Here is a 25,593-nt window from a genome sequence, read left to right as displayed (position 1 = left end):
TGGGTACGATAATCTTTGTCCGGTAGTATTGGCAAAGTCTGGATATCGTCCGCGTTTAGTATTTTAATAATAAATCAGTTTCCGTTTAATAATGAATAATGACAAACCCAATATAATGAAGTTACGTCCTGTGGATCATAAATTCATGAAAAGGCAAATGAAACTGGAGTAATTGTGGCGTACCAGAATTATAGCAACAAAACCCGCAGCCTAGCCATGATGCAAAGCAAATACGGGCTCTCGACTAGTACAGCAGTCTGCCACACTACACAAGTCTATAAAGAAAGAACACTTATTATGCGCACTTACACAACACCACTTCTGGGGTATTTTTCATATATATAACTAATTATTAAATCCTATCACATATCCAACACATTCTCCAAAAATGATAGAAGCTATAGCCTCTCTGACTGGAATGTGTACCTGAGAAAGTTATCGTTTTGTACAAATGGAAATCTAAAGGGCAGATAAAAATAAAACAAACTTAACCTAATCTGTGCTAGGGCCTAAATAAGTAATTTTAGACTTAACATATACAATCTTAGGCCTAATTTAGTACATATATGTATTGTACCAAGGGGCCTGACAGCTGAGTGGACAGCGCTTCAGATTCGTAGTCCTGAGGTCCCTGGTTCGATCCCCGGTGGGGGCGGAAACAAATGGGCAGAGTTTCTTTCACCCTTTTGCACATTCTTTCACCCTGATGCCCCTGTTACCTAACAGTAAATAGGTACCAGGGAGTTAGACAGCTGCTACGGACTGCTTCCTGGGGATGTGTAACAAAAAGGAGGCCTGGTCGAGGACCGGGCAGCGGGGACGCTAAGCCCCGAAATCATCTCAAGATAACCTCAAGATACTATGCTTAGGAAGAGAATACTTAAAGAAGTTTAGGTATTTCCTTCTTTCTATTATTCTCTATGAAATTAATAGTACACAACGTAGATTTTTTTTACTGCAATAGTCTACATTTTGTACTTCAGTCTATAGTAAATTAATTGTCATAATTTTGTACGACAGCTTGAACATATGAGCCATAACTAGGAGACGGCAAAATATATGTGAATAAGTTTTCTTGTAATTGATTTGGTGCTAGATTTGAAATCAGTAAATTACACAACATTTTATCACCCCAAATATTTCGCAAGGGAATGTTGCCAATAAAAAACACGACAGTAAGCTTAATCTCAGTAATGCAAATCTTAATTACAATTATCAAGTAAAATATAAGAAAGTAAATATAACGCATTTCGTTAAGCAAAATTTGTATGATGTACAGTATCATGTACAATATTAGACGAGTCAGCGCCGGGAACCCACTACACTAAGCTAATCAGGTCCACTTCACCCTCCCCCCCCACTAGTATGTTAAATAAGGCAGTCACCGTCGCTTCCCTCAAAGTCTGGACACACTGCACTGCTACCCTTAATATCACCACCGCCATAAGCCAGCCAGAATACCTACTACATTGCAACTGATCATATCAATAATTTCTCACATATGAATCACAATAGAATGTCAGAGAAGACCGTCGTTTTAAACGCCTCGGTGTTCACAGTCACCAATGTTAGTGGTATTTACACCATGACTGTGCCAATAGTGAAAACTGGTAGCATTATCCAGTAGCAGCAACCTGATACCCTTAGCCCCACCGCCAGTAAGGTATCTATTACCGGTGGTATTCTTCCTCCCCTCTCTCTCTCTCTCTCTCTCTGGGGTCTGCGCTCTCTTCAGTTATAAATTAGCAGCTATTCGCCACGAAATTTAGTCATCCTCTTCCTACGTGGGACGCAGCGTAGTATTTATCACATCCCCTTCAGTGCTTCATTTATCATATCCCATTGACTGCTCCATTTATCACATCCCCTTTGCTGTGCTATTTGTCATATTCCTTCACTGCTCTATTTATCACATCCCCTTCACTGCTCCATTTATCACATCCCCATCACCGCTCCATTTATTACATCCCCTTCACTGCTCCATTTATCACATCCCTTCACTGCGCTATTTGTCACATCCCTTCACTGCGCTATTTGTCACATCCCTTCACTGCGCCAATTATCACATCACTTATCAGCGCCATTTATCACATCACCTTATCAGACGAGTCAAGCTCGTAGCCATGCTGTCTTGTAGTAAAAACATCCCATTAATTTTTCTTGCGTAAAATAATAATAATAATAATAATAATAATAATAATAATAATAATAATAATAATAATAATAATGCAAAAAGAAATTCCATTAACGTGATGTAACAATGAAAAAATAAGTTGGAGCCATGAGTACCCAGAGTTCAGATTCGAATCCTCCTCATAGATTCAACTGATTTTCTTAATAATAATAATAATAATAATAATAATAATAATAATAATAATAATAATAGTAATAATAATAATAATAGAAGAGGTAGAAGTCAATCAGTTTAAATTCCTAAGATGTGCGATTAATAAAATTTGATATTTGAAATCGAAATAGAGTGAACCATTCAGTTAACGGAATTTGCTGGCACAATGAAAGCCCTAATTACATAAAACAAAGATCTATAGTAAAGTGGGAAGCAAAAGCGTTATTTGGAACTTGCAAAGCGATCGACATTACCACTAAAGAAGGTCAGAAGACGGGCTGATCCTCTTCAGTATTAAAATGCAAGACTGCGGGTAGAACTTAACAATACAATTCATAACTACCATATCAAAAGCACGACCCTGCTACAGATTGAAAAATGTAAAGGACCTCAGAGAAATGATTCACCAGGTGTTGAAATTTGTTCAGCTAGTAGGAGCTGCCTGAGAAAAAGAGTCAACCAAACCTTAATATACAAAAGAATCTCAAACTTCAAGGAAAATAGAGATTGTTCGCTTGTACAACTCCCTATTGTGCCCTCGTGTGGATTACTGTCTGAAAACCTCACCTTCTGAATAGCAACTGATTTGGAAAAGGTTCATCGAGAGCAACAAAAATCATCTCGGATCTAAGTTAGTTCTCATACCAGGAAAGATTGAGGGCCTCAGGGATAACAACACTACAAAAAGAACATGACAGGAGATCACATTGAACCTTAAAATACCGAACAAGCTGAAAAGTTCTAATGAAGCTCGTAAAAGAGGAAACAATTTGCAGGCGATGAGTCACAATAACGTGGCTGAAGTATGTTGACCAGACCACACACTAGAAGTTGAAGGGACGACGACGTTTCGGTCCGTCCTGGACCATTCTCAAGTCTCAATAGACTTGAGAATGGTCCAGGACGGACCGAAACGTCGTCGTCCCTTCAACTTCTAGTGTGTGGTCTGGTCAACAGGCAACAATTTCATGTTCAACATTCGTAATTACCTATTGGGTAATAAATCTATGATACTACCTTCCCGCCGATATCGTAAATGCCAAGACTCGTTCAAAATACAACTGACAAAAGCCTTTGGAATAATAGGGTACCTTAAAAATTACGCCGGCTTCATGTCCCCGTTGGGCCAATATATATGAGCAGAAAGTTGCTTGAAGGAGTGCTTTACCGACCCCTTTGCATAATTCAGATGAGGGTGTGACATGGACGCGCCAAATCAAGAGCTAGAACTATACAAATTAATAGTTTAATAATATAATTATGAATGAAAATGATACGGAGATCCGTGAGGTTCAAAAAACTAAAAGTTTAAAGATTTATGAGAGCGTAAATAGATGGTTTGGATATGTTGAACGTATATTATAATAGACTGGCGGAGAGATTGTATAAAAGTGACTATGATGGTAGGAGAAGGTGAGGAACATCGGGAAGAGGGCGAGTGTGTGAGGACGCGAGGAGTGAGTGTGGGCAACTCACGGGGTATAGAATGCAAGACTCTGTGGAAGCCGTTTATAAGGAGTGAATATATTTGTACATACTTTATACGACAATTTACGAAGATCATTGTACATCTAGTCTTATGAAGCGGTGAGTTGCTGCTGTGGATGACTGCTGGAGTGTGGAGGTGCTTATTTTAAAGATTACAAGAAGGGTGTCAGAATATTATCATTCAAGAACGGATAGGGTCACACTGAAGTACTCAATATTTAGCAACAGCTGCGTAACCTCCCGGACACCATTAAACTTTCAGTTTCACTCTTTGTATACAAGTCTCTAAACAACCTAATATACTCGTCAATCACAACTAAGAGGAAAGAAAATGATCAGCTGGAACTAGGATTCAGATCGAACATGACACACCCACTGGTCTCTTCCACAGCTGAAACTGTCCGTCTCCTTCAGGGATTGTCACGTGGGACGAACCGCTTCTCATCTTTTGAAATACACCAACATTTTCGTTGGTCATACTCACACTCAAACTATTTTATATGTTTTATTAATAATAATACTGTACTCAACTGATAATAATACCTGACCCAAATTATAATAGTTTACCTAACTAATAATAGTCCCTTACCCAACATAAAAATACCTGACCCAACTGATAATAATTCTGTACAGTACTTGACCTAATCGACGATAATAATAATACTCGACTCAAATGACAACGCTATACTGAAGTAAGGTTGCCATCTGTTGTATCTAGGAGGGGGGGAGGGGGTGAGAGTGAGGTTAAGAGGGGGGAAGGTGAAGGTGAAGAGAGAAGTGCCGTCACCCCAACAGACAGCTACATTACCACTGACGTATGCACCACTTAAATATAAATATATATTGGTGGCAAAAACTGACACCTAGCAGATGGCGAAATGTGTACACACAATGGGGAAGAGTGAAAATAGACCTCCTCAAGAATATAGATTTAATGATGAATTTTTCAAGAAAATATGAAATGTAAAAGGCTCATGAGTTGGTTATAAATGTCAAATTATCACCAGAAACGTTTATATATGATATACTGTATTGAGAAAATCATGTGCATTATTTGGCAAATATTAAGATTACTGTATGTTTAAAATATAAATTGAAAATTGCTTTAAAAAAATAGGGAGAAATTGAGAAAATAGGAGATTTAGGAGGTCTCACATCCAAGGAACATATCAGTGATTTTAAGAGTATAGGCAAGTACGAGATATAAGATGCATCCACAATGCATAGTGGATGCATTGCTGTTCTGGTTAACGAACACCTGAAGGTAAGAGAATTAATAATAATTAATAATTCATTGTGTCGGGGGACAGGCAGCCAGTTTATACATAAAATATACATTAGGCTTATATCGAAGTCACCCCCAAGGTCGAATTACTGACCCCCGCCCAGGATGCAACCCCACAATAAGCTGACTAACTCCTGGGTACCTATTTACTGCAAAGTGGACAGGGTCATGACGTGATAGGAAATGCGCCCAACCATTTCTGTGCCGCCCAGGACTCGAACCTGGAATTCGCGACTGTGAGTCGAAAACGAACCAGACTGTACTACCGGGACCTGATAATCAATAACCCACAAGAGATTGACATAATGGCTCTGGAGATTTATAGTGAAGATCATAAACTGATAATTATAAATGCTTTCAGTCCACCAGCAAGCAACACGTAGACAACAAAGGAGGAGCTGGACAACAAACGAGAGGGACTCAATGATCATGAGAGAGATTGCAGTAAGGGTACATAAAGACAAATCACGACTGCTGGTACTTTGTGACTTCAATTTGAAATCAATGGACTGGGAAGCCTATGAAGTAAGAATAGAAGACCTCTGAACTGGCAGATTCGTAAACTTCATCCTGGAGACATTTATGTTCTAGTAAGTTAAACAAGCCACGAGAATGAGGGAATGGGATGTTCCATCGATGCTGCATTTGATATTCACCAGGAAAGAAGAGATATTTGACACTCAGTTCCTTCCTCCCTTGGATAAGACCGACCATGCCCTTTTGTAAATAAAATATGCAATGCATTATAATCAAGAAGAGAACGAGGAGAAAACAGTTGAAAACTTGTTTTCAGGAGAGGAAACTATGGGGAACTTAACAAGCTCTTTAATGAATTTGATTGGAAAGCCTTGTTGTTGACTGGAAAGCCTTGTTGACATGAAAGTAAATGAGATGTATGCCAAGTTTTCGAGATATATGATGGTCACAAAGAGATTTATTACGAAAACAGAGATGCAGAACTAGAAAATAAGATTGGTTCAACAGGCATTGTGAGAGACCCAGAGAACAAAAAAAAATTGTAATCAATATGGGAAGAGACCAAACCTTCCAACATACCAGCAATTCAAAGAAGGAAGAAACAAATACACAGGAGTGAGAAGAGAAGTAGAAAGAAATTTGAGAAAGCGATTGCAGATAAAGGTAAAACGGAACCAGCCCTATTTTTTAAATTCATTAAAAGCCAGTTGTAGGTAAAGGATAAAATGGGGAATAGATTCACGGAGAATGAAAGGGAAATGTTTGAAACATTAAAGAAACAGTTCCAGAGTGTGCCTGTGCAAAATTAAGTTTTCAGACCACCAGACACAATACGAATTTCAGAGAATAACATAGAGTATATATAGGTGTCTCAAGTCTAAGTGGAAAAAAATGCTCAAGGATCTAAGTAGGAACAAAGCAGTCAGTTGGCCCAGATGGAGTTTCACCTTTGGTTTTGAGAGAATGCGCATCTCCCACTTCAATTAATTTTGTCATCTTTGTGTACAGGAGACTTAGCAGATATATAGAAAAAGGCTAACATAGTTCTAATCTACAAAAATGGTAGCAGGGAAGACCCTCTAAATTATAAACCTGTGTCGTTGACAAGCATAGTAGTCAAAAGTTAGAAAAAATATTTAAAACCAAATGGGCAGAACACCTGGAGAGAAATGACATAATATCAGATAGAGAGTATTGTTTTCGATCAGGAAGCTCCTGTGTAACAGATCTACTTCATTTCCATGATATAGCCACAGAGATTTTACAGGAAATAGGTGGTTGGGTTGACTGCATCTGCATACTATCAGAACCTGAAAAAGGCTTTCGACAGAGTCCCACATAAGTAGTTGTTCTGTAAATTGGAACATGCTGAAGGAGTGATAGAGAGGCTTCAACCATAGATGAAAAAATGTACTGGCCTCATTTAGGAAAATGAGGCCAGTAATCAGAGGCAATGTATCAGACTGTAGAAATGTCATTAGTGGAGTACCACAGGGGTTCGGTACTTACACCAGTAATGTTTATTGTCTACATAAACAATTTTGTATTCCTACATAGAAGGAATACAAAATTATATGAACATGTTTAGTGATGATGCTAGGAAACTAGGAAAGATAAGAAACTTAGAAAATTGTCATGCCCTTCAAGCAGACCTGGACAAAATGTGTATGAAGCAAAACCTGGCAAATGGAATTTAACGTGAATAAATGTCACGTTAAGGAATGTGAAATAGGAGATAATAGGCTACTCACAACCTACAAATTATGTTAAAAAACTTTCAAGAACTAATAAAGAAAGAGATATAGGGGTGATTCTAAAAAGAAAACTGTCCCCTGAGAACCATATTTATTTATTTATTTATTTATTTATATATATACAAGAAGGTACATTGGGATTGTGAGGATACATAGTATAGTAATTACAATCTTGTAAAGCCACTAGTACGCGCAGCGTTTCGGGCAGAAACTTTGAACATAAATATAAAGAACATTGTGCGAGGAGCCTATGATATGCTTTACAATTTCATAATTGCTTTTAAATACATGGATGGTAAAATATTAAAGCAATTGTTAATGACCTCTGTGTAACCAAAGTTGAAATACGCAGCTGTTGTATGGTACCCATATCTCAAGAAGCACATCAACAAGCTGAAAAGGTGCAAAGACATGCAACACAATGGCTTCCGGAACTAAAAGACAAGAGCTTCGAAGAGAGCTTAGAGACGTTAAATATACGAAAGCTAGAAAATAGAAGAAACAAGAGGCAATATGATCCCTACCTACGAAATAGCAACGGGAATCATTATAAAGAAGAATTCTTGAAACCTGGAACTTCAAGATATAAGTTAATTAAACAAGGCTGCCGAAAAAACAATACAAAGTTCACTTTTGTGAACAGAGTGGTAGGCGGTTGGAACAAGTTAAGTGAGAAAGTGATGGAGGCCAAAACCGTTAGTAGTTTCAAAGCTTTATATGACAAAGAGTACTGGGAAGACGGGACACCACTTAACGTTGCTCTCATTATGTAGCTCACTTAGGTAATTACACACACACCATTATTATTGACATGGGTAAGAGAGTACCTAACATACAGGAGTTAGTCACAGTGAAGAACGAGAAATCGGACTGACACAGTAAAACATGAGGAGTACCTGAAGGATCGGTGCTGGGACTGTACAATTTCTCAGTTATGCTTATGACCACACCACAGGAATTGAATCCTATACGTCGATGTTTGCAAATGATACATAATTAATAAGAAGAGTCGAAACAGAGGAGGATTGTAAGATTCTCCAAGATGACTTGGACAAGCTGCAGAGATGGTCCGAGAAAGGGTTTTTGGATACCAACCATTTCAACCTTACATCAGCAAGTGTAAGGTTGTGAAAAGGGGAACGAGTGACAGATCAAAAGAACAGTACACATTGAAGGGAAAGTACCTCCCAGTTATTAGAGAAAAAGACCTAGGAGTTGATTTAACACCAAGCCTAACTCCGGAGGCACACGCATAACTAGGATAACATCAAAAGCATACAAATGTCAGAAAATCTTGCAGGAACCTAAATAAGAAGGCGTTTAGATCACTATATATAGGGCTTCTGTATGAGATAATATATATGAGATAATTTCTGCAGTATGCAGCTCAATCGCGAAGCCCTTATAAAAAAACACACACATAGCGGGAAACTTGAAAAGGTTTGGAGGTTTGCATCGAAGTTCGATTCAGAATTGCGAGGTATGGGGTATTAGGAAAGACTAAAAGAGCTAGACCAAACATTGCTTGAAAATGAAAGCGAGAGAAGAGGAGAGGGGAGGGGAGGGGAGGGGAGGGGAGGGGAGAGAAGAGAAGAGAAGAGAAGAGAAGAGAAGAGAAGAGAAGAGAAGAGAAGAGAAGAGAAGAGAAGAGAAGAGAAGAGGAGAGGAGAGGAGAGAAGATGAGAGAAGATGAGAGGAGAGAAGATGAGAGAAGATGAGAGGAGAGATGATGAGAGGAGAGAAGATGAGAGGAGAGAAGAGAGAAGAGAGAGAGACTACAGACCAGTGTCACTGCTTTCCAGTACTGGTAAAATTCTCGAAACATTAATCTCCCAGCAAATCATGTAATTGTTGACCATCCTTGGCTACCATGTGATTAAACACACATATCCGCACATCAAGACACACACGAACAAATTTAAACGCTAAATGATCAGCACCACAGTTGAAGAGCAGGACAAAATACGGAATGTTTGTGACTTCATCCGCCTTGAGCGTCTTTAATTCAAGAAGTACACTGTGAAACGATCATTTCCTCTCATTTTGGTTGGAAAGCATCACTCGTGCAAAACTGTGTACGAATTTGTACATTTTAATTTTGCAATAGGTCAGAAAGTCATGCAGAAGCAAAGTACAGTGCTATCATCACACAAGTAAATCAGCTTCTAAATCAAAACAAGGCACATTAGCTTCCACACAAGTAAAAATATAAACACATTTTTCATAAATATAAAATTCAATTCGAGCCTGAGAGAGAAGCGCCCTGTACTGACATGAATGCACCAGTATAGATGGCCTGCAGGAGAGAAGGTGCAGCTGGACCTACAGGACATCCCCACGGCTCTTACCGCTAATAGGAGCTTCCTCTTAACACATTTTCTTTCTGAATTAGGCCCTCGGCAGGCAACAATTTGCATTCTCACGGGGTGAGAGCCGGGATGAAGAGGATTACGAGTAAGCCTGTTCACATCACAGCCTCAGCGAACTAACATGAAATACAAAATCCCCAATTTGGGTGGGTTTTGGTGAACCAGATGAGTTGGCGACAAGCCGTTGGTAATAATGTGCTAGGAAAACTAACTTAAACTGAGTTTTAAACTACGGCCTTCTGAATTTCAATATGAACTAAGGACTGCTAGTTTGCCAGCTGAACGCGACAACCATTCCACTGACAGTATGCTGTTTCATATGTTTCTCTTGATGATCATATACATATCTTAGCCTACTAAACCCGGCATCAACACCTGTTCCAGTTTGCCAGTTACTACTGCTCTAGTTTTCTGCTACTTAATACCGCTATGCTCCAGATACCTGCATAATATTGATGAGGACATGTTTGCTACTAACTACATTTATGCTCCTGTTTACTCATAAGTTAAATTCGATTAATTACAATTTCAGAATTAAAAATAACTGAGCTGTTTCAATAGTATTATCTGTAACAATCAAAATCACTATACACAGCCTAAGTGAGACCAGTCTTAGAGCATGCCGCCCCGACCTTCCCACCATATTAAAAAGCATATAAAGAAACTTGAAGCGTACAGAGGTTTGCAAGAAGTTGCTTCCCAGAATTACGAGGAATAAAGTATGAAGAAAGATTGAAAGAGATGGACCACACGTAGCTGAAAAAAGGAGAGAGAGGGAGAGAGGGAGAGAGGGAGAGTGAGTGAGTGAGTGAGTGAGTGAGTGAGTGAGTGAGTGAGTGAGTGAGTGAGTGAGTGAGTGAGTGAGTGAGTGAGTGAGAGAGAGAGAGAGAGAGAGAGAGAGAGAGAGAGAGAGAGAGAGAGAGAGAGAGAGAGAGAGAGAGAGAGAGAGAGAGAGAGACAGACAGACAGACAGACAGACAGACAGACAGACAGACAGACAGACAGACAGACAGACAGACAGACAGACAGACAGACAGACAGACAGAGACAGACAGACAGACAGACAGACAGACAGACAGACAGACAGACAGACAGACAGACAGACAGACAGACAGACAGACAGACAGACAGACAGACAGACTGACTTAAGGGGAAATTGACAAAATGGAAACAAGAAATGTTCACAATGAACACCAATTGAACAAGCGGGCATAGATGGAAGCTTAAAAAATGATGCGCTCAAGAGATGTTAGAATATTTGTAGGGTATCAATAGTTGGAAAATGAACTGAACTAAACGAGCAGGTTATAGAAGTCAACATCATAATTTAAAAACTAGATTTAATAGCAAAATAGATAAACAAATCATTACATTTGACAACCAACAGCTTCAATGGCGAGGTCCAAGAGCTAGCAACTCGATTCTTCAGTCACAAATAGATGAATACACAAAGAGGATATAAACCAAGATATATATGAGCGCCTTTCGACGCTGACACTACCATGTTGAAAACACAAAGTAATGTCGAGACGCTATAAATGCAACAACATTTATTTATTAATTTGTTTTTACTCCTGTATATTTTTTGTTTCGAAGGTGCCATTAGTTAAAGTGTTGACATATCTGTATACAGTTTTAACGTGTGTTAATGACGAAAATATCTTATGAAACACTGAGAAATAACGATAAAATTGGTTAAAATTAATAAATAGGAAACAGACTATAATTATTGTCTATATTTTCTGAATTCAGAAGCGTTTTAATGTATTATCTTCAAATAAACATACACAAATCGGTCAAATAAGAATCGAGAAACACCAAGTGTAAACTTGTTCACAAAAAGCTCAGTTTTGTACTATTGAAAATATTATGATCACAAGTAAAGTGATAAAGTAACCATATGTGTAATTCGTCCTAATTAAGCAGTTCTAGGCTGAGGTCTAATTTAGTATATATGATAGACCTAGGGAAAGTTAAGTTTGGTTGTTACTTTTTTCTCAGGCCCTCAAGAAAGCTAAAAGAATACAATATGGACTTTTTTGTGTGTGTGCAACGGTCCATATTATGTATTTCTAACCCATAATAATAATAATAGGCATTATCATTTTGGATGACAGGTTGGATAAAGCATATGCAGCGAAAACGCAAGGCATTAAATAATAGACAAATATAATTAAATACTTGAGCAATACGAATAATTCAGATATATAGGTAACCTACAATATAAAAAGAAAGTATGGATAGAGTCGAATCTTTACCGTTACCAGACGCGGGTATCAGGCAACTAGAGGTGAAAGCAAGGCAAACTTTGCCGTCGCCTCAGAACAAAGACATACGCAAGGTAGCAGCAAAGCTGGTTATATCCTGAAGGCGGCGATGACTTGGTCTTATGCTCAACGATAGCTTAAGAAACCACAACAGAGATATAACATAATAATAGCAGGGGCTATAGCAGGCTATAGATTATAGCCTATAGCAGGGGCTGGCGAATCTTTTTCGAGCGCGTGTGCCCAATTTGGCAATAATCTTCTAAAAATTATATCGTGTGTCCATTAGAATTTTGAGCCTCAGATTATAATTTATTATTAAATTCGCATTTTATCATTTTGTATGGATAATTAAACAAAATACTTGAAAGCATTCTTAAAGACGTCTATTCAGGGACCCAATAACACTTCTGAATTGTTTTCAATAGTACAGTTAAGGAATTATATGTTATAATAACTAGTAAATCCCAAGAAATAAAGTTAATGAATTAGTAAGACCAATAATGATGAACGATAATAATTATTTTTTTATGGGTGGGGTTTTAGAGAATCGAGGGATGGCACTGCATGATGCGTGCCAGCATAATTTGCATGTTGTATGCAAATTTTGCCATTTGCATGCTGTAAATTTTATCCCTGGACATGCGTGCTCCCCTGGCCTATACCTTGTTCATTTATTTAGCAAATGATTGATTTAGCAATAATGTGAAGCGTAGCCCAGTCTTATCACCTTAATTATGGTCTGCTAAGTAAAATTTAGCTTTGTGTAAATAATACCTCCGTAACTTAACCTAGTATTCTAACTGATCTTGTGTGATCTGAATACTTTCGTGACGTAAACAACTTACATAAAATCAGTCAATAAACCGGACTGCTTACTGAGATTTTAATCTGACGTAGACCTAGACGTAGACAAATGTTATGTACACTACTTTCAAATATATTGTGCTAGGAGGGGTATCCGGCGTTGCCCGGGTTTGTCTGCCCTCTCTCTCTTGTCTATATATATCTATCTCTCACTCTTTAGCTTTCTAAAGAAATATATTTATTTAGCTTTATTTTATTTAACTTTCAATTATATTTAGCTTTCTATTTTATTTAGCTTTCCATCTATACCTCTCTCTGATTTAGGTAACTCTCTATCTAGCTACATCTCTGTTTATCTATCTCTCTGTGTAGCTATCTTTATCTCCCTCCCTTCGCTCTCTCCTCTTTGTTTCCCTCCTCAAGAAGCATTGAAACAAATGTATGGGTCTCAGATGCTTTGATTTCCTTTATCTTCTCGTCCTCTTCCACTTTTCTTTTCCACGCTAATCACACGAAAGTTGAAAGTTACTCACTTGATTCCACGAATGACTCCATGAAAATGACCTCTGCGTGTTTATAATTCCTAACATTTCTTAAAGAATTAAACTTAGGTCTACTCCGACCAGCCTATGTGATATGGTCCGTACCCCAAACCATTTCCCCTGTAAATTTTGGTGAAGTTATATATTATTCAAATATTATTTATAATACACCAGCATTAACTAACCCTAAAAATAAACCTGAAGCAGTGCATACAACTTGAAATTTATTCAATATAGTTTTGTGTTGTTAGCCATTTATTTCAAAACGTTAGAAATGTCAAGTGACTTTTTTTTTATTGTCAGCCAGTTGCCAAAACGAGTGCCATAATAATGCGTATTTTAGATGATACGACGGCCAAAATTATTTATTTTCATGCAAATGAAACATATATCTAGACGTCAAACGTGGCGCTTCATCTTTTGTTGTTTATTCTTTGCTGAGGAAATGGAAGAGAAACTGAGTGTAGTGTATGCATTTTGTAGACATTTTTATCATACACAGTTAAGTCACGTGTCCTCTTTGTTGGAGAGTCTGGATGCATGGCATAGTCTGGTGCAGTAAATTTGTTTTTCTCTAGATGTGTGGCACTGTCTTTCAACTTAACATAAGACCTTGAAAGGGAATCCCAAATGCGTGACCCTCTGCAGACATGCAAATATTTAAACTAATTTAGCTGAAACATCTTTCATGTGTCTAGTAATGAACAAAGTCTCATAAATTTATACTACAAATATATTATTCGATAAATTATATATAAATTTTGGTATTGTATAGCCATATGATAGAACATTGAGGACTTCATGATATAATATAGCCATCATTTGAGTTTTGTATAGAGCAATAATAGTGTCAACGTCGTCCAAGAATAAAATAGGGTTAAGAATTTTATGAATGTGAATTACGTTATTTTTATATATCCTGACAAACTTTCTGTGTAACCATCTGCATATACGTATGCATCTGGGATTAACTTTAGGATGTTGTCAGAGTAAATATTTCATGCAAGTTGTCCGGGCTACACTTGATTTGATGACATGTTTGTGGGACATATAATTCTTGATGACAACATGAAAAATTGAGTTACTTAAGTAGTTTTGAAGAAAGCTATTGTTAGTTGTAGGCATCAGGGTTATCAAATATGTGTTGATTTTTATAGTAAATAATTTGTTATTAGCTTTGCCGTATTATTATACTAGTTTAAATGACATACATATTTTATAATTTATTCTAGCGTTAATCAGTTCATTATTATCCATGAAGAATAATTAGCTTATGTATTGCTTTTAAATAACTTTCCCTTAAGTATATGACAATACCTATTTACCGAGGCATATATATATTACCTCGACCCTTCATTTGCTGCATTTGGTTATATATTTCAATATTTCAGTAATGTTTTCAAAATATACGAAAATTAAGACTAAGTAATTATTGACAACACTGGAAAGGTATTTTCATCAGAAAGGTTTCGATTTTATTAGGCTTGGGGGAGCAATATTTGCAGATTCGCCTCATTAGCTTACAGCTTAGCTCGTAATTATGAACGTTTCAAACGTTACTAAACAGATGTACTAAATTGCCTGAACCTACCTAACCCAAGACTCACGAATACAAAATAGACATTAAGTCAATTTTGCGAGCAGCTAGGATTTTTAGTACATCAGCCTTAGGGAATTAGGGAAGTTGTACTTCTAAAGATGTACTATTCGAGAGGACGGGATGAACAGTTGACATTGGAAAGAGGCTACAACGTCAACACCTGGCTCCCAACCTCCCCAGAATATATATGTATAAAAGCTTTTTATCCTCAGGTCCACTATCCACTTGCCGACCTAACAACCCGTGATACGAACCCTCGCGCCTTAGTTATGCTCTTTGTTTCTGGGGCGTGCTCGAGGCCTTTTGTGTGAGGGATAAACATAAGATCCGCTAAACTCGCTCTGGCACACTCGCCTTATAAATTATTAAAACCACGTGCTTCACTAGTGTCTATTTCTCTACTAACGAGAATTCTTTACTTTCTTAATTACTAGTATATATATTTTCATTAGTTAATATTAAGCCAAATGTTATAATTATTATTTTTTATATTTAATAAATGGTATTATTTTTTTTATCTTTCGTTCAATTATTAATAGTAATTGATTAATTAATATCGAATTGTAGTTATTATTGAATATTATATTTAGGTTATTAAATATTGTTATTATCGTTATTTTTATCGTTACTATGCACGTTATGGACTATCAAACCAATATATTTAGAAAAAACATTCTAACAAAATTTCCCATATTTTATACTTATGTACATTTTGTAAATTAAGTTCTTATTTTTCATATTATTGTAGAGAATAACTGTTGTAATACAATAACTTTTATTAGTTTATAGCACTAGTTTTGCAGTCCATGGAAATAACTGTCGTACCTTAATTAACCTGACTAACTAAACCGTCTCAGAGTTCACACTCTGTATTCGTCCTGAAACAGACGTGGAAAAACGTAAATACGTATATAAAGTGTTCAGTCTGAATTCAGCGCCATGTCGTGCCTTAACCTATCAACGGTATAAGTTAAGTAATAATTGTAATTAAGAAGCAATAAGATGCTTATCTTAACATACTAAGAAGGTTAGGTGAGGTCGGTGTTTTCTATGAAGCTTTTCAAGGAAAACTAAAATATTCACAATCCATTAGTATGTCATATATGCACTTATTAAATAAGCCAATACTGACTTTAAGCAAGTGCGAGAACGGTTGGTCGTGCACACAGACCAAAAGACGGGACCAAAGAGCCAATGCTCAACCCCTGCAAGCACACCTAGGTGAGTATTGATAATAATAATTATTTCGTCCCGCGAAAATGTTGCCGACTGCTAGTTTCACGCATTGTAAACCTAACTGCAACTTATTTATTTACCCGTTTTATTGACATTTTTTTAACATCTTAAATAGTGTGGTTATTAATGGACAGACGTTATATATATATATATATATATATATATAATATATATATATATATATATACACACACACACACACACACACACACACACACACACACACACACACATATGTCGTACCTAGTAGCCAGAACGCACTTCTCAGCCTACTCTGCAAGGTTCGATTTGCCTAAAAGGCCGAGTGATTTTCGTTATTTTCAAAAAAAAAATCCAATTGGTTTATTTGAAATATTAGTATTATATTATATTAAGAACATAAATTATTGACTTAGTTATATTAGTTTAGGTTAAGTTAAGATAGGTTAGGTTAGATTAGGTTAGGTTAGGTTAGGTTAGGTTAGGTTAGATAGGGTTGGTTAGGTTAGGTTAGGTAGGGTTGGTTAGGTTCGATCATTTATCTACATTAGTTTTAACTCAAACTAAAAAATATTGACTCATACATAGTGAAATGGATAGCTTTATCATTTCATAAGACAAAAATTAGAAAAAATATATAAATTCAGGAAAACTTGGCTTAGTAGGCAAATCGGGCCTTGCATAGTAGGGCAAGTATTGCGTTCTGGCTACTAGGTACAACATATATATATATATATATATATATATATATATATATATATATATATATATATATATATATATATATATATGTCGTACCTAATAGCCAGAACGCACTTCTCAGCCTACTATTCAAGGCCCGATTTGCCTAATAAGCCAAGTTTTCATGAATTAATGTTTTTTCGTCTACCTAACCTACCTAACCTAACCTAACCTAGCTTTTTTTGGCAACCTAACCTAACCTTACCTATAAATATAGGTTAGGTTAGGTTAGGTAGGGTTGGTTAGGTTCGGTCATATATCTACGTTAATTTTAACTCCAATAAAAAAAATTGACCTCATACATAGAGAAATGGGTGGCTTTATCATTTCATAAGAAAAAAATTATAGTAAATATATTAATTCAGGAAAACTTGGCTTATTAGGCAAATCGGGCCTTGAATAGTAGGCTGAGAAGTGAGTTCTGGCTACTAGGTACGACATATATATATATATATATATATATATATATATATATATATATATATATATATATATATATATATATATATATATATATATATATATATATATATATATATATATATGTGTGTGTGTGTGTGTGGTGTGTGTGTTATTACTTATACAACTTTGTACAGACATCGCTTCATAACCGTTATGCAATTCTGGCTTGACTTGGCTAAGTAATGCCAAGTGTGAGATACACTTTGGCTGATATACAGTATATGAAATACGTTTACGGTTGTTGGTTTAACAGTGAAAACTTGCACCAGTCAACACTTTAAGAAGTGAATATAGTTGAAACCATTATACCATGCACTGCAGTAAGATATGTGCAGGCGAAGGAAAAAAAACTCATTGTTTTATCCTCTTGTTTCTTGTTTCCTCGACGCCGTTAATATTTTGGTCACAGGTGCAGCTTTGTTTTATAACGTTTCTCATTATACATTTTTCTCTGCCTGTTTGAGTTGTTAAACAGACACATGTGCCAGGGAAATGTTAGTTCAAAACATGCAGGCGATTTACCGTGACACATCCTGTCAGGCTGCTTTTGTTTCTGTTTTCACGCCTTTACTCCGTCTGCACTGACTGACGTACAGTCCCTCAGCTGGGACTTCCAGCCACTACTGTCATACCATGCTTCCAACCTTTACTCCTCTCTAATATGTGTCGTTTTCAACCCATCATATATGAAATGCATAATATGTGAAACATTTGGAATGTATATATATGAGATATAAACTATATGAAATTCATAATATGTAATATTTTTAATATATAACTTAAAATATATTTATTTCTGTTTAAGTGATATGGTTTTACGACTATAAATAATAATGTCGATTTTTTTATGTTGCGGTGTGTATCAAATTCCAGTCTCTGCCATTAGCTCTTCTAAACTTAAAATACCATGGTAGAAAGCTTTTCCCATTTCTAAACAACGAACATTAACTGTAATAATTCCTCTTGTCGCTGTTAAAGCATTACATCATACAGGGAATGAATGCCATCGCTCAAAGATGACGCTCCAAATACTAATTTAAAGTTTAATATTATGGCTGGTTAAGCTTAAAAGAAAAGTGAATTAATTAAGAGAATGGGACAATATATTCTATATTGAAAGTAAATTATAAAATCAAGTTTATTTTTGTTGGCTGCGGAACATGAAAGTTTACATAAGGCCGCGTTTAATGGTAAGTTTTATTGTTGGTACAGAGACAAATATATAACTACTTGACTGACAAAATATGTCTGTTTACAAAAAATAATGAGAAACTTATTGCTCAATAAACTAATTATTCCGTTTGTATTCCACAATATACATATAAGAGAGAGGAGACAATGCTTACTGCAGGAGGTAAGTAATTGTCAGGAGAAAGCGCTAAGCCAGTAATACTATGTTTTTAATGCTGTTTTAGGAATTTCAAACGCTTCATCTTTTAAGGAGATGCATGCCCATTAAGTACAACATAACTAGCCTATAATATGAAATAGTGCTAATGTGATAACAACTTATTGCAATAACATTCCGAAGATACCTTACGTGACTTGAATATTTATATAAGTCTAGTGCGGACGAAATGATCGGTCAGTATATGACGCGAATCTGGTCGGTCATGACCTCTAATACTTACCAAGGTAGCCATGACCTTCAACTTTGACCTGGTTAACCCATGATCTGTAATGATGATATGATCAATGGTGACCTGTAGTACTACTGACCTGTGCTTACATGACACGTAACACTGACCTGGCTAGTTGTTACCATAAACGATGGCTTGGACAGCCATGGGAAGACACACTTGGGCATCCTTGGCATATAATCGAGCTTAACCTATATGATCTGTAACGCTGACCTGTAGCCTGTAACCGTGACCCGGGCATCTATGATTTGTAACACTGATCTAGTCAACTACGACCTTGTAATAATGACATGGATGACTATGTCCTGGACAATTAAAACCTTTAACACTGTCCTTAGGCACCATGAACATTATCACATGTAGGTAACCATGGCTAATAACACTGACCAAGGCGGTCATGACCAGTAATATTGTCCTATGCAGCTGTAACAAGTAACACTGACCTGGACGACCATGACCAATAACACTGACCTGGACGGCCATGACCAATAACACTGACCTGGGCGGCCATGACCAATAACACTGACCTGGGCGGCCATGACCAATAACACTGACCTGGGCGGCCATGACCAATAACACTGACCTGGGCAGCCATGACACGCTGGCGTTCGGCGATGAGGTTACAGCGAGCGCAGGTGCAATCCTTGAACTTGCAGTGTCGCTTGTGGCCCTTGAGCCAGCTGATCATGCCGTGGTTGCGGCAGCGGGCGCACTTGGGCTTGCGGGCGCCCTTCTCTGTGGTGGGGTAGCCCAGGCCCCCGCCACCGCCCACGCCATTCATCCCCTCCAGCGTCAACACCACGCCCGCACACACCCACTCAAGCAGGGCGGTGTCGAGTGAGACCTGAAGGAGGGTGCAGTCTGGGCTGTGAGGGAGCGCACAGGCGGGGCTGGGAAGGCTAAGGAAGGGTAGGTAGGGTGCACAGGCTAGACTGTGAGGTCGGGCCGAAGCTGAGGTGCCGGAACAACGTTGTCCCAAGGGATGGTCAACACTGACGCTCGCACAATGATGATCACTTCTCCACTGGCGACTCGCTACTGCGTTCACTTTCTGAAGAGTCACAAGAAGCTTTCTCTTGAACCCGATGCTTTCTTTGTCCTTGACTTGGGATAATACCAGCCTCTTAGCACTGTTGTTCAAACACTTATCATAGGAGACACCTCCTTAAGATTTTTCACTGAGACGTCATCGCTAGTACAATCACTTAAGTCCAAGTTGGAGCACCTGTGATCGAGCCTTGAGCGTGGCGAGGGACCGCGTGACAAATGAAAGGGTGTCGCGTGGACCAATTTGTGGTTAGTGTGGCAGTCGGAAGCTTTCATCGCCTAATAAATCATCCCGCCCACCCACAAGTTACTTCAGTCCTCGCCTTGTCACAATAATGGCTTCTTCAGATAGTTCTTGTGGGTGAGAGGCTCTTCAAAAGGCTTCTTGATAAAACATTTTAAGCTCTTTGTAACGGTATAATAGAGCAAATGTATAGCTTACATATACCCTTCTTTTTCTAAGGGAGGCAGAACCAGGGCGTCCAATAGTAGCAACTCCTGTGCTTATCTTCCTCCTGATTGGCTCGGTTTCTCATGAGTGCGAGGAACTCGTGTGGTGATTGGTGGAGAGTTTCCGCTGCCCGGGTGGCAATCAGGGGAAAGAAGAAAGATGTGGAGAGATACTTTGTGTTTCGTTCGCCATACGATGAGCAAGATATCAGTCGCCTCAACAGTTGTTTATGTTTTATAGTAATAAATATGAGAGTATCTTAAAGAATGGAAATTTTAATTTACAAATATAAGAGCTAGATATAGATACGTAATATCAACTGGAAACTAGACCCCTAACAAATCTTCCTGCTGAGCGAAGTTCAGCGAAAGTGAGCGCAACTCAGCAGAAAACATTTTTGTATATGTACGTCAGTGAGCTGATGCTGTGTAAACATTTCTCATCATGTGCGGCCGCTAGCAAAACACACAGCCATCACACGAACAAATGAAAAGTCAAAACCAATAAACTGTGTCGACAGGTCTCGTGTAGATCATCCAAACTCATGGATTTGTATGAGTTGCGGTATAAACTGTTCATGTGGGGCTGACGGGGGTGAGAGAGCCTCTTTGTGCCAGGTGGTGGTGACTGCCGCTGCTCGCTGCCCTCCTAACTCACTCGGCAACTTGTAAACACAAAAAATACGGTGACACGTTTGTTTACACATAGAGCGGAAGTTCACGACATTCTTAGTTTGAATGAGCATGCAACCGAAGGAGAACGTTCATATTTGCCCTGGATGTGCAATGTCTTACAGGATAATAATATTCCAGTTTCGTATATCTTATTGATTAAACCATATAATAGTTCTATAAATCTTATGTAAGAAACATTGTATTGTACGGCTCTACTCGTTGTGGCCGAAATATAAATAAACAAATGATAGAGGGGGTGATATATTTAGACAATCAATCAATCATGGTCAAGACCCAAATAAACAGAAAGGATCACAAGTGGGTTGGGGTAAGGCGGGTATTGTTACGACCCCGCCACACGCTTCTCACCGCCTGATGCGACTCTATAGTATGCTTTTCTGGCTCCACTTCGTACAAGTTAATTATAGTTCACAGGGTTTTGTCCTCAATCATCTCCGGGGTGTGTGAGAAATAGGTGAGCGGGAGGTTGTTTTATGAATGGGAGGAGGGAGAAAAAGGGTGGTGTGTGTATGGATAGTAGCGACGGCAGCGCAGCTTAGTAAAATGAATGAAGAAATGCTCTGTTTAAAACAAGTACTCTCAGGATATTGGATGACTCAGCCTGCATACTAATGAATCGCGCTGGTTACGTTGAAGACATACTCGTCCCAAATTAAATGATACAGAAATGTAGATACCATGTGAAAGAGTGTACTGCACAGGCGCGCTTTTATACATGTGCAAATGGATACAAGCAAGGTAAAGGGTGTCACTTGTTGAAGTAATTCGCCAAGCAAACATAACAAAACGAGGGAGTTTCAGTGCAAGAGAGGTGAGTGTTAACATGGGTTGTGAAGAACACTAATGCTCAGTATGCTTAATCCATAAGAAACATTATCACTGGTTGAAGGTGAGCAGGAGTTACTCGTGACTTACGTCTTTTCTTTCTCTTTGTTAACTTAGTGAGACTGGGGAAATACCAGACAAAGACAACAGGATTCCCTCAGAGGGGAGATGCCAATGGCAATGGCATGGCATTGAGGGCGTTCCAATATCTCACATCTCTTATTCAAAATGGTCTGATCTGTTTGTTCATTTTACATATGACCAAACGTTAGTTAGTTTAGCCATTTATTATGCACCCCATGCCCATCCTGTGGGTGGTGGTGGAAAGGGTCATAAAGGCAGATAATGGATTCAGGAACTGAACATACATGCACTTCTTCACTATTTAATAATGTAACCACATAATAATTTTTTGTTTTGCATTGGCCTTCGTACTGGCCTAGCATTTCATGGGTCTAAAGTTCGATTCCCGTTGATGAGACTGATGTTTCAAATTCGGTTTAATTTTGTATTTATAATGTAGCCTAATATAACCTATATTATATTCATAATATAATATTATTATTATATATATGAATATAATATAAAAATATGAATATAATATTATAATATTATATTCATAATATAAACCTCGCCGGTTTGTCCAAACATCCAAATGGCTCACAAATACCTAATCAAGTGTGGGAGATGTACGGTCCTGTCGCATTCGGTCTGGGCAATGAATATAGACCAATTAATGTGTTTACTTGTAAATACTGATGATCTTTGGACACAGTGGGCAAACTTGCCTTTGTTGGGAACCCAGTCCACAACTGAAACATCTAATACAATTTCTACAAACTCTGAAGGTGAGGGTATTGTTACTCATAATTACCGATTACAGACGTGTTGGTAATTATATGTAAAAATAGCAATAATTTCACTGTATATAGGAAGGATTATTATACAGATGGTGGCCTCTTATAGTTTATGCCTTGACAAGGTGAAGAGGATCATTGCTGCGGGGCTCTTCTGAAGGTATTACATATACGCAGAATCCAGTATTTCCAGTGTTAGAAACATCAGTCATTTCATGAAATATTAAAAAATAATTTTTAGACAGGTCCTTGACAAGTCTCTAAATATTCCAGTGGAAGATTTATATAAAAAATATCATTCACTATGAACAGGTCAGTCCGAAACTGACCACAGTAATAATTAATTTTGATGCTAATGAGTCAGTTTATGTCTTCCAAATAAAATGCGCAGTAGAGGGTTGGAGCGTTTATATAATGCTTGGTAAATTGTATGTATAAGGCAAACAGTAGAGATTTGAAAGCTAGAATAGTCGAATATCAAATGTGTATTAGATATGGACAAGAAAGCTCGACCTTTTTCACACATATAAGTGAATAGGGCAATTTCGTAGACTAGCAGAATTCTATGATTGTTTACCATACAAAATATAGCTTTAAAAGCAAAATAATAGACCATATACAGGGATGTCCCATAGGTCTGGAACCCATGTACCAGTTGGAACCCATTGCTTCTGACGCCATTCCCCGTGTATGTGTGCAAACTGGATATCATGTTTTCATTGTTTTTTCAGTCATAATCGTGGATACACTGAAGAAATTCTGATAATAAAATAATATAAAAACAACATAATTTCGTACAATGGTTTCAGACTTATTGGACAGTTTCAGAATTTTGGGAAAAGCTTGTCAATAAATAACACTTTACATTTGAGCATATTTCTGTCAATGAATACTTAACCTGACACCTGACTAGTAAAGTGACACTAGGATTTTCGTGAGAGTAGACAACATAGAGGACACAGCAAACCTCCAACCAGATGTAAATCAGGTCTTTCAATGGGCTACAGAAAATAATATGGTATTTAATAAAGATAAGTTCCAGCTCCTTTGCTACGGAAAAAGTTAAAATATAAAAACAGAAACCATGTACAAAACGCAGTCAAATCATAACATAGAACGAAAAAGAAATGTAAAGGATTCGGGTGTACTCATATCGGAAGACCTTACCTTTAAAGAACACAATAAATTAGCCGTCACAACTGCAAGAAACATGACAGGTTGGATAACAAGAACTTTTCAAACTAGAAATACTGTACCAATGTTGATACTCTTCAAGTCGCTGGTGCTCTCTAGAGTGGAATACTGTTGCACAATGACAGCCCCTTTCAAACTGGTGAAATTGCTGACCTGGAGAGCGTGCAGAGATCCTTTACGGCTAGAATCCACTCAGTAAAACATCTAAACTATCGGGAACGACTAAAATGCCTAAATCTGTATTCTCTTGAGCTCAGACGGAAGAGAGACGTAATAATTTGCACGTAGAAAATACTAAGAGGGGCTAGTCCCAAAGGAAATAACACCAAATGAGACCATAAGACATGGCAGGATGTGCAGACTACCCCCGTAGAAAAGCAGAGGTGCAATAGGTACTCTGAGAGAGAACTCTATCAACATCAGAGGCCCGAGACTATTCAACACGCTTCCACTACACATAAGGGGCATAACTGGCCGACCCCTCGCAGTGTTCAAGAGAGAACTATCAATATCAGAGCCTCGAGACTGTTCAACACGCTTTCACTACACATAAGGGGCATAACTGGCCGACCTCTTGCAGTGTTCAAGAGAGAACTTGATAAACACCTCCAAAGGATACCTGATCAACCAGGCTGTGATTCATACGTCAGGCTGCGAGCAGCCGCGTTCGACAGCCTGGTTGACCAATCCAGGAGGCCTGGTCGAGGACCGGGCCGCGGGGACGCTAAGTCCCGGAATAATCGCAACCCTGGAATAAAAACGTTGTTAGCGACTATACATTATGCAAGCCATTGGCCCAGGCTTACCACTGGATGTTGGTCTGACAGACAAACGCACATTCTATCTTATATATATATATATATATATATATATATATATATATATATATATATATATATATATATATATATATATATATATATATATATATATATATATATATACTAATTTATTTCACTGTACTAAAATACCTGGCAAAGGACTATGAGCATCCATCACATTCAATATGTGACCATCTTGTCTGACGTTTATAATAACAAAAATGTGAAGCCACAAAGTGATGTAAAATCACTTTGGTCACTTGTCACTCATTTGATTCATTAAATCACATTTTTTTTACACGAAGTTGACATCCATTAAAAGGCAGTGAGAATAGCGAAGGCTGTCAGTGACACTTGTGTCAACACGGTCCGCTCAAGTGTGTGGAGATCAAAGGCTCCTTGACCACAATAACTATGGGACCAAACAAGCAGGTGCTGTATTAGTCCATATCACCGCGCATGTAAACATTTGACGGTGTTTTTACAGATATTAATTTTAGCACACAAGTCGCTTCAACGAGTCGTGGTACACGTGTTCTTATGTTACGTGGCTGAGATTGTTTGCGCTCTAGCGTGCATAGTTCGAGCTTGGCTTCGTTGTGATTGTTGGCGCGCTTGTGTGACACAATTAAGGCTGGCCTTGCTTTGACTGTTGGCGCTCTTGCGTGGCACAGTTCAGGCTAGACTAGTCTATGATTGTTGGCGCTCT

At 37.9% G+C, this 25,593-nt stretch overlaps 1 protein-coding gene across 1 annotated transcript in view; it reads right to left on the bottom strand.

Annotated features, from left to right (window-relative positions):
* LOC123774704 (doublesex and mab-3 related transcription factor 3, truncated) overlaps positions 1-19,904 on the bottom strand; it is a 37,475-nt gene extending 17,571 nt beyond the window's left edge. Inside the window, exons 1-2 of the mRNA XM_069311018.1 lie at positions 19,574-19,904; positions 19,058-19,065 (exon numbers count right to left, since the gene is read on the bottom strand). Of these exons, the coding sequence (XP_069167119.1) occupies positions 19,058-19,065; positions 19,574-19,775 (210 nt within the window). The 5' untranslated portion in view covers positions 19,776-19,904. The remainder of the gene's footprint in view (positions 1-19,057; positions 19,066-19,573) is intronic.
* Between the last annotated feature and the right edge of the window lie 5,689 nt (positions 19,905-25,593).

This window comes from Procambarus clarkii, chromosome 68 (assembly GCF_040958095.1).
Source record: "Procambarus clarkii isolate CNS0578487 chromosome 68, FALCON_Pclarkii_2.0, whole genome shotgun sequence".
NCBI classification, from domain to species: domain Eukaryota; kingdom Metazoa; phylum Arthropoda; class Malacostraca; order Decapoda; family Cambaridae; genus Procambarus; species Procambarus clarkii.
The sequence above is the reverse complement of the archived record's forward strand: the minus strand, read 5'-3'. Positions and strand labels throughout refer to the sequence as shown.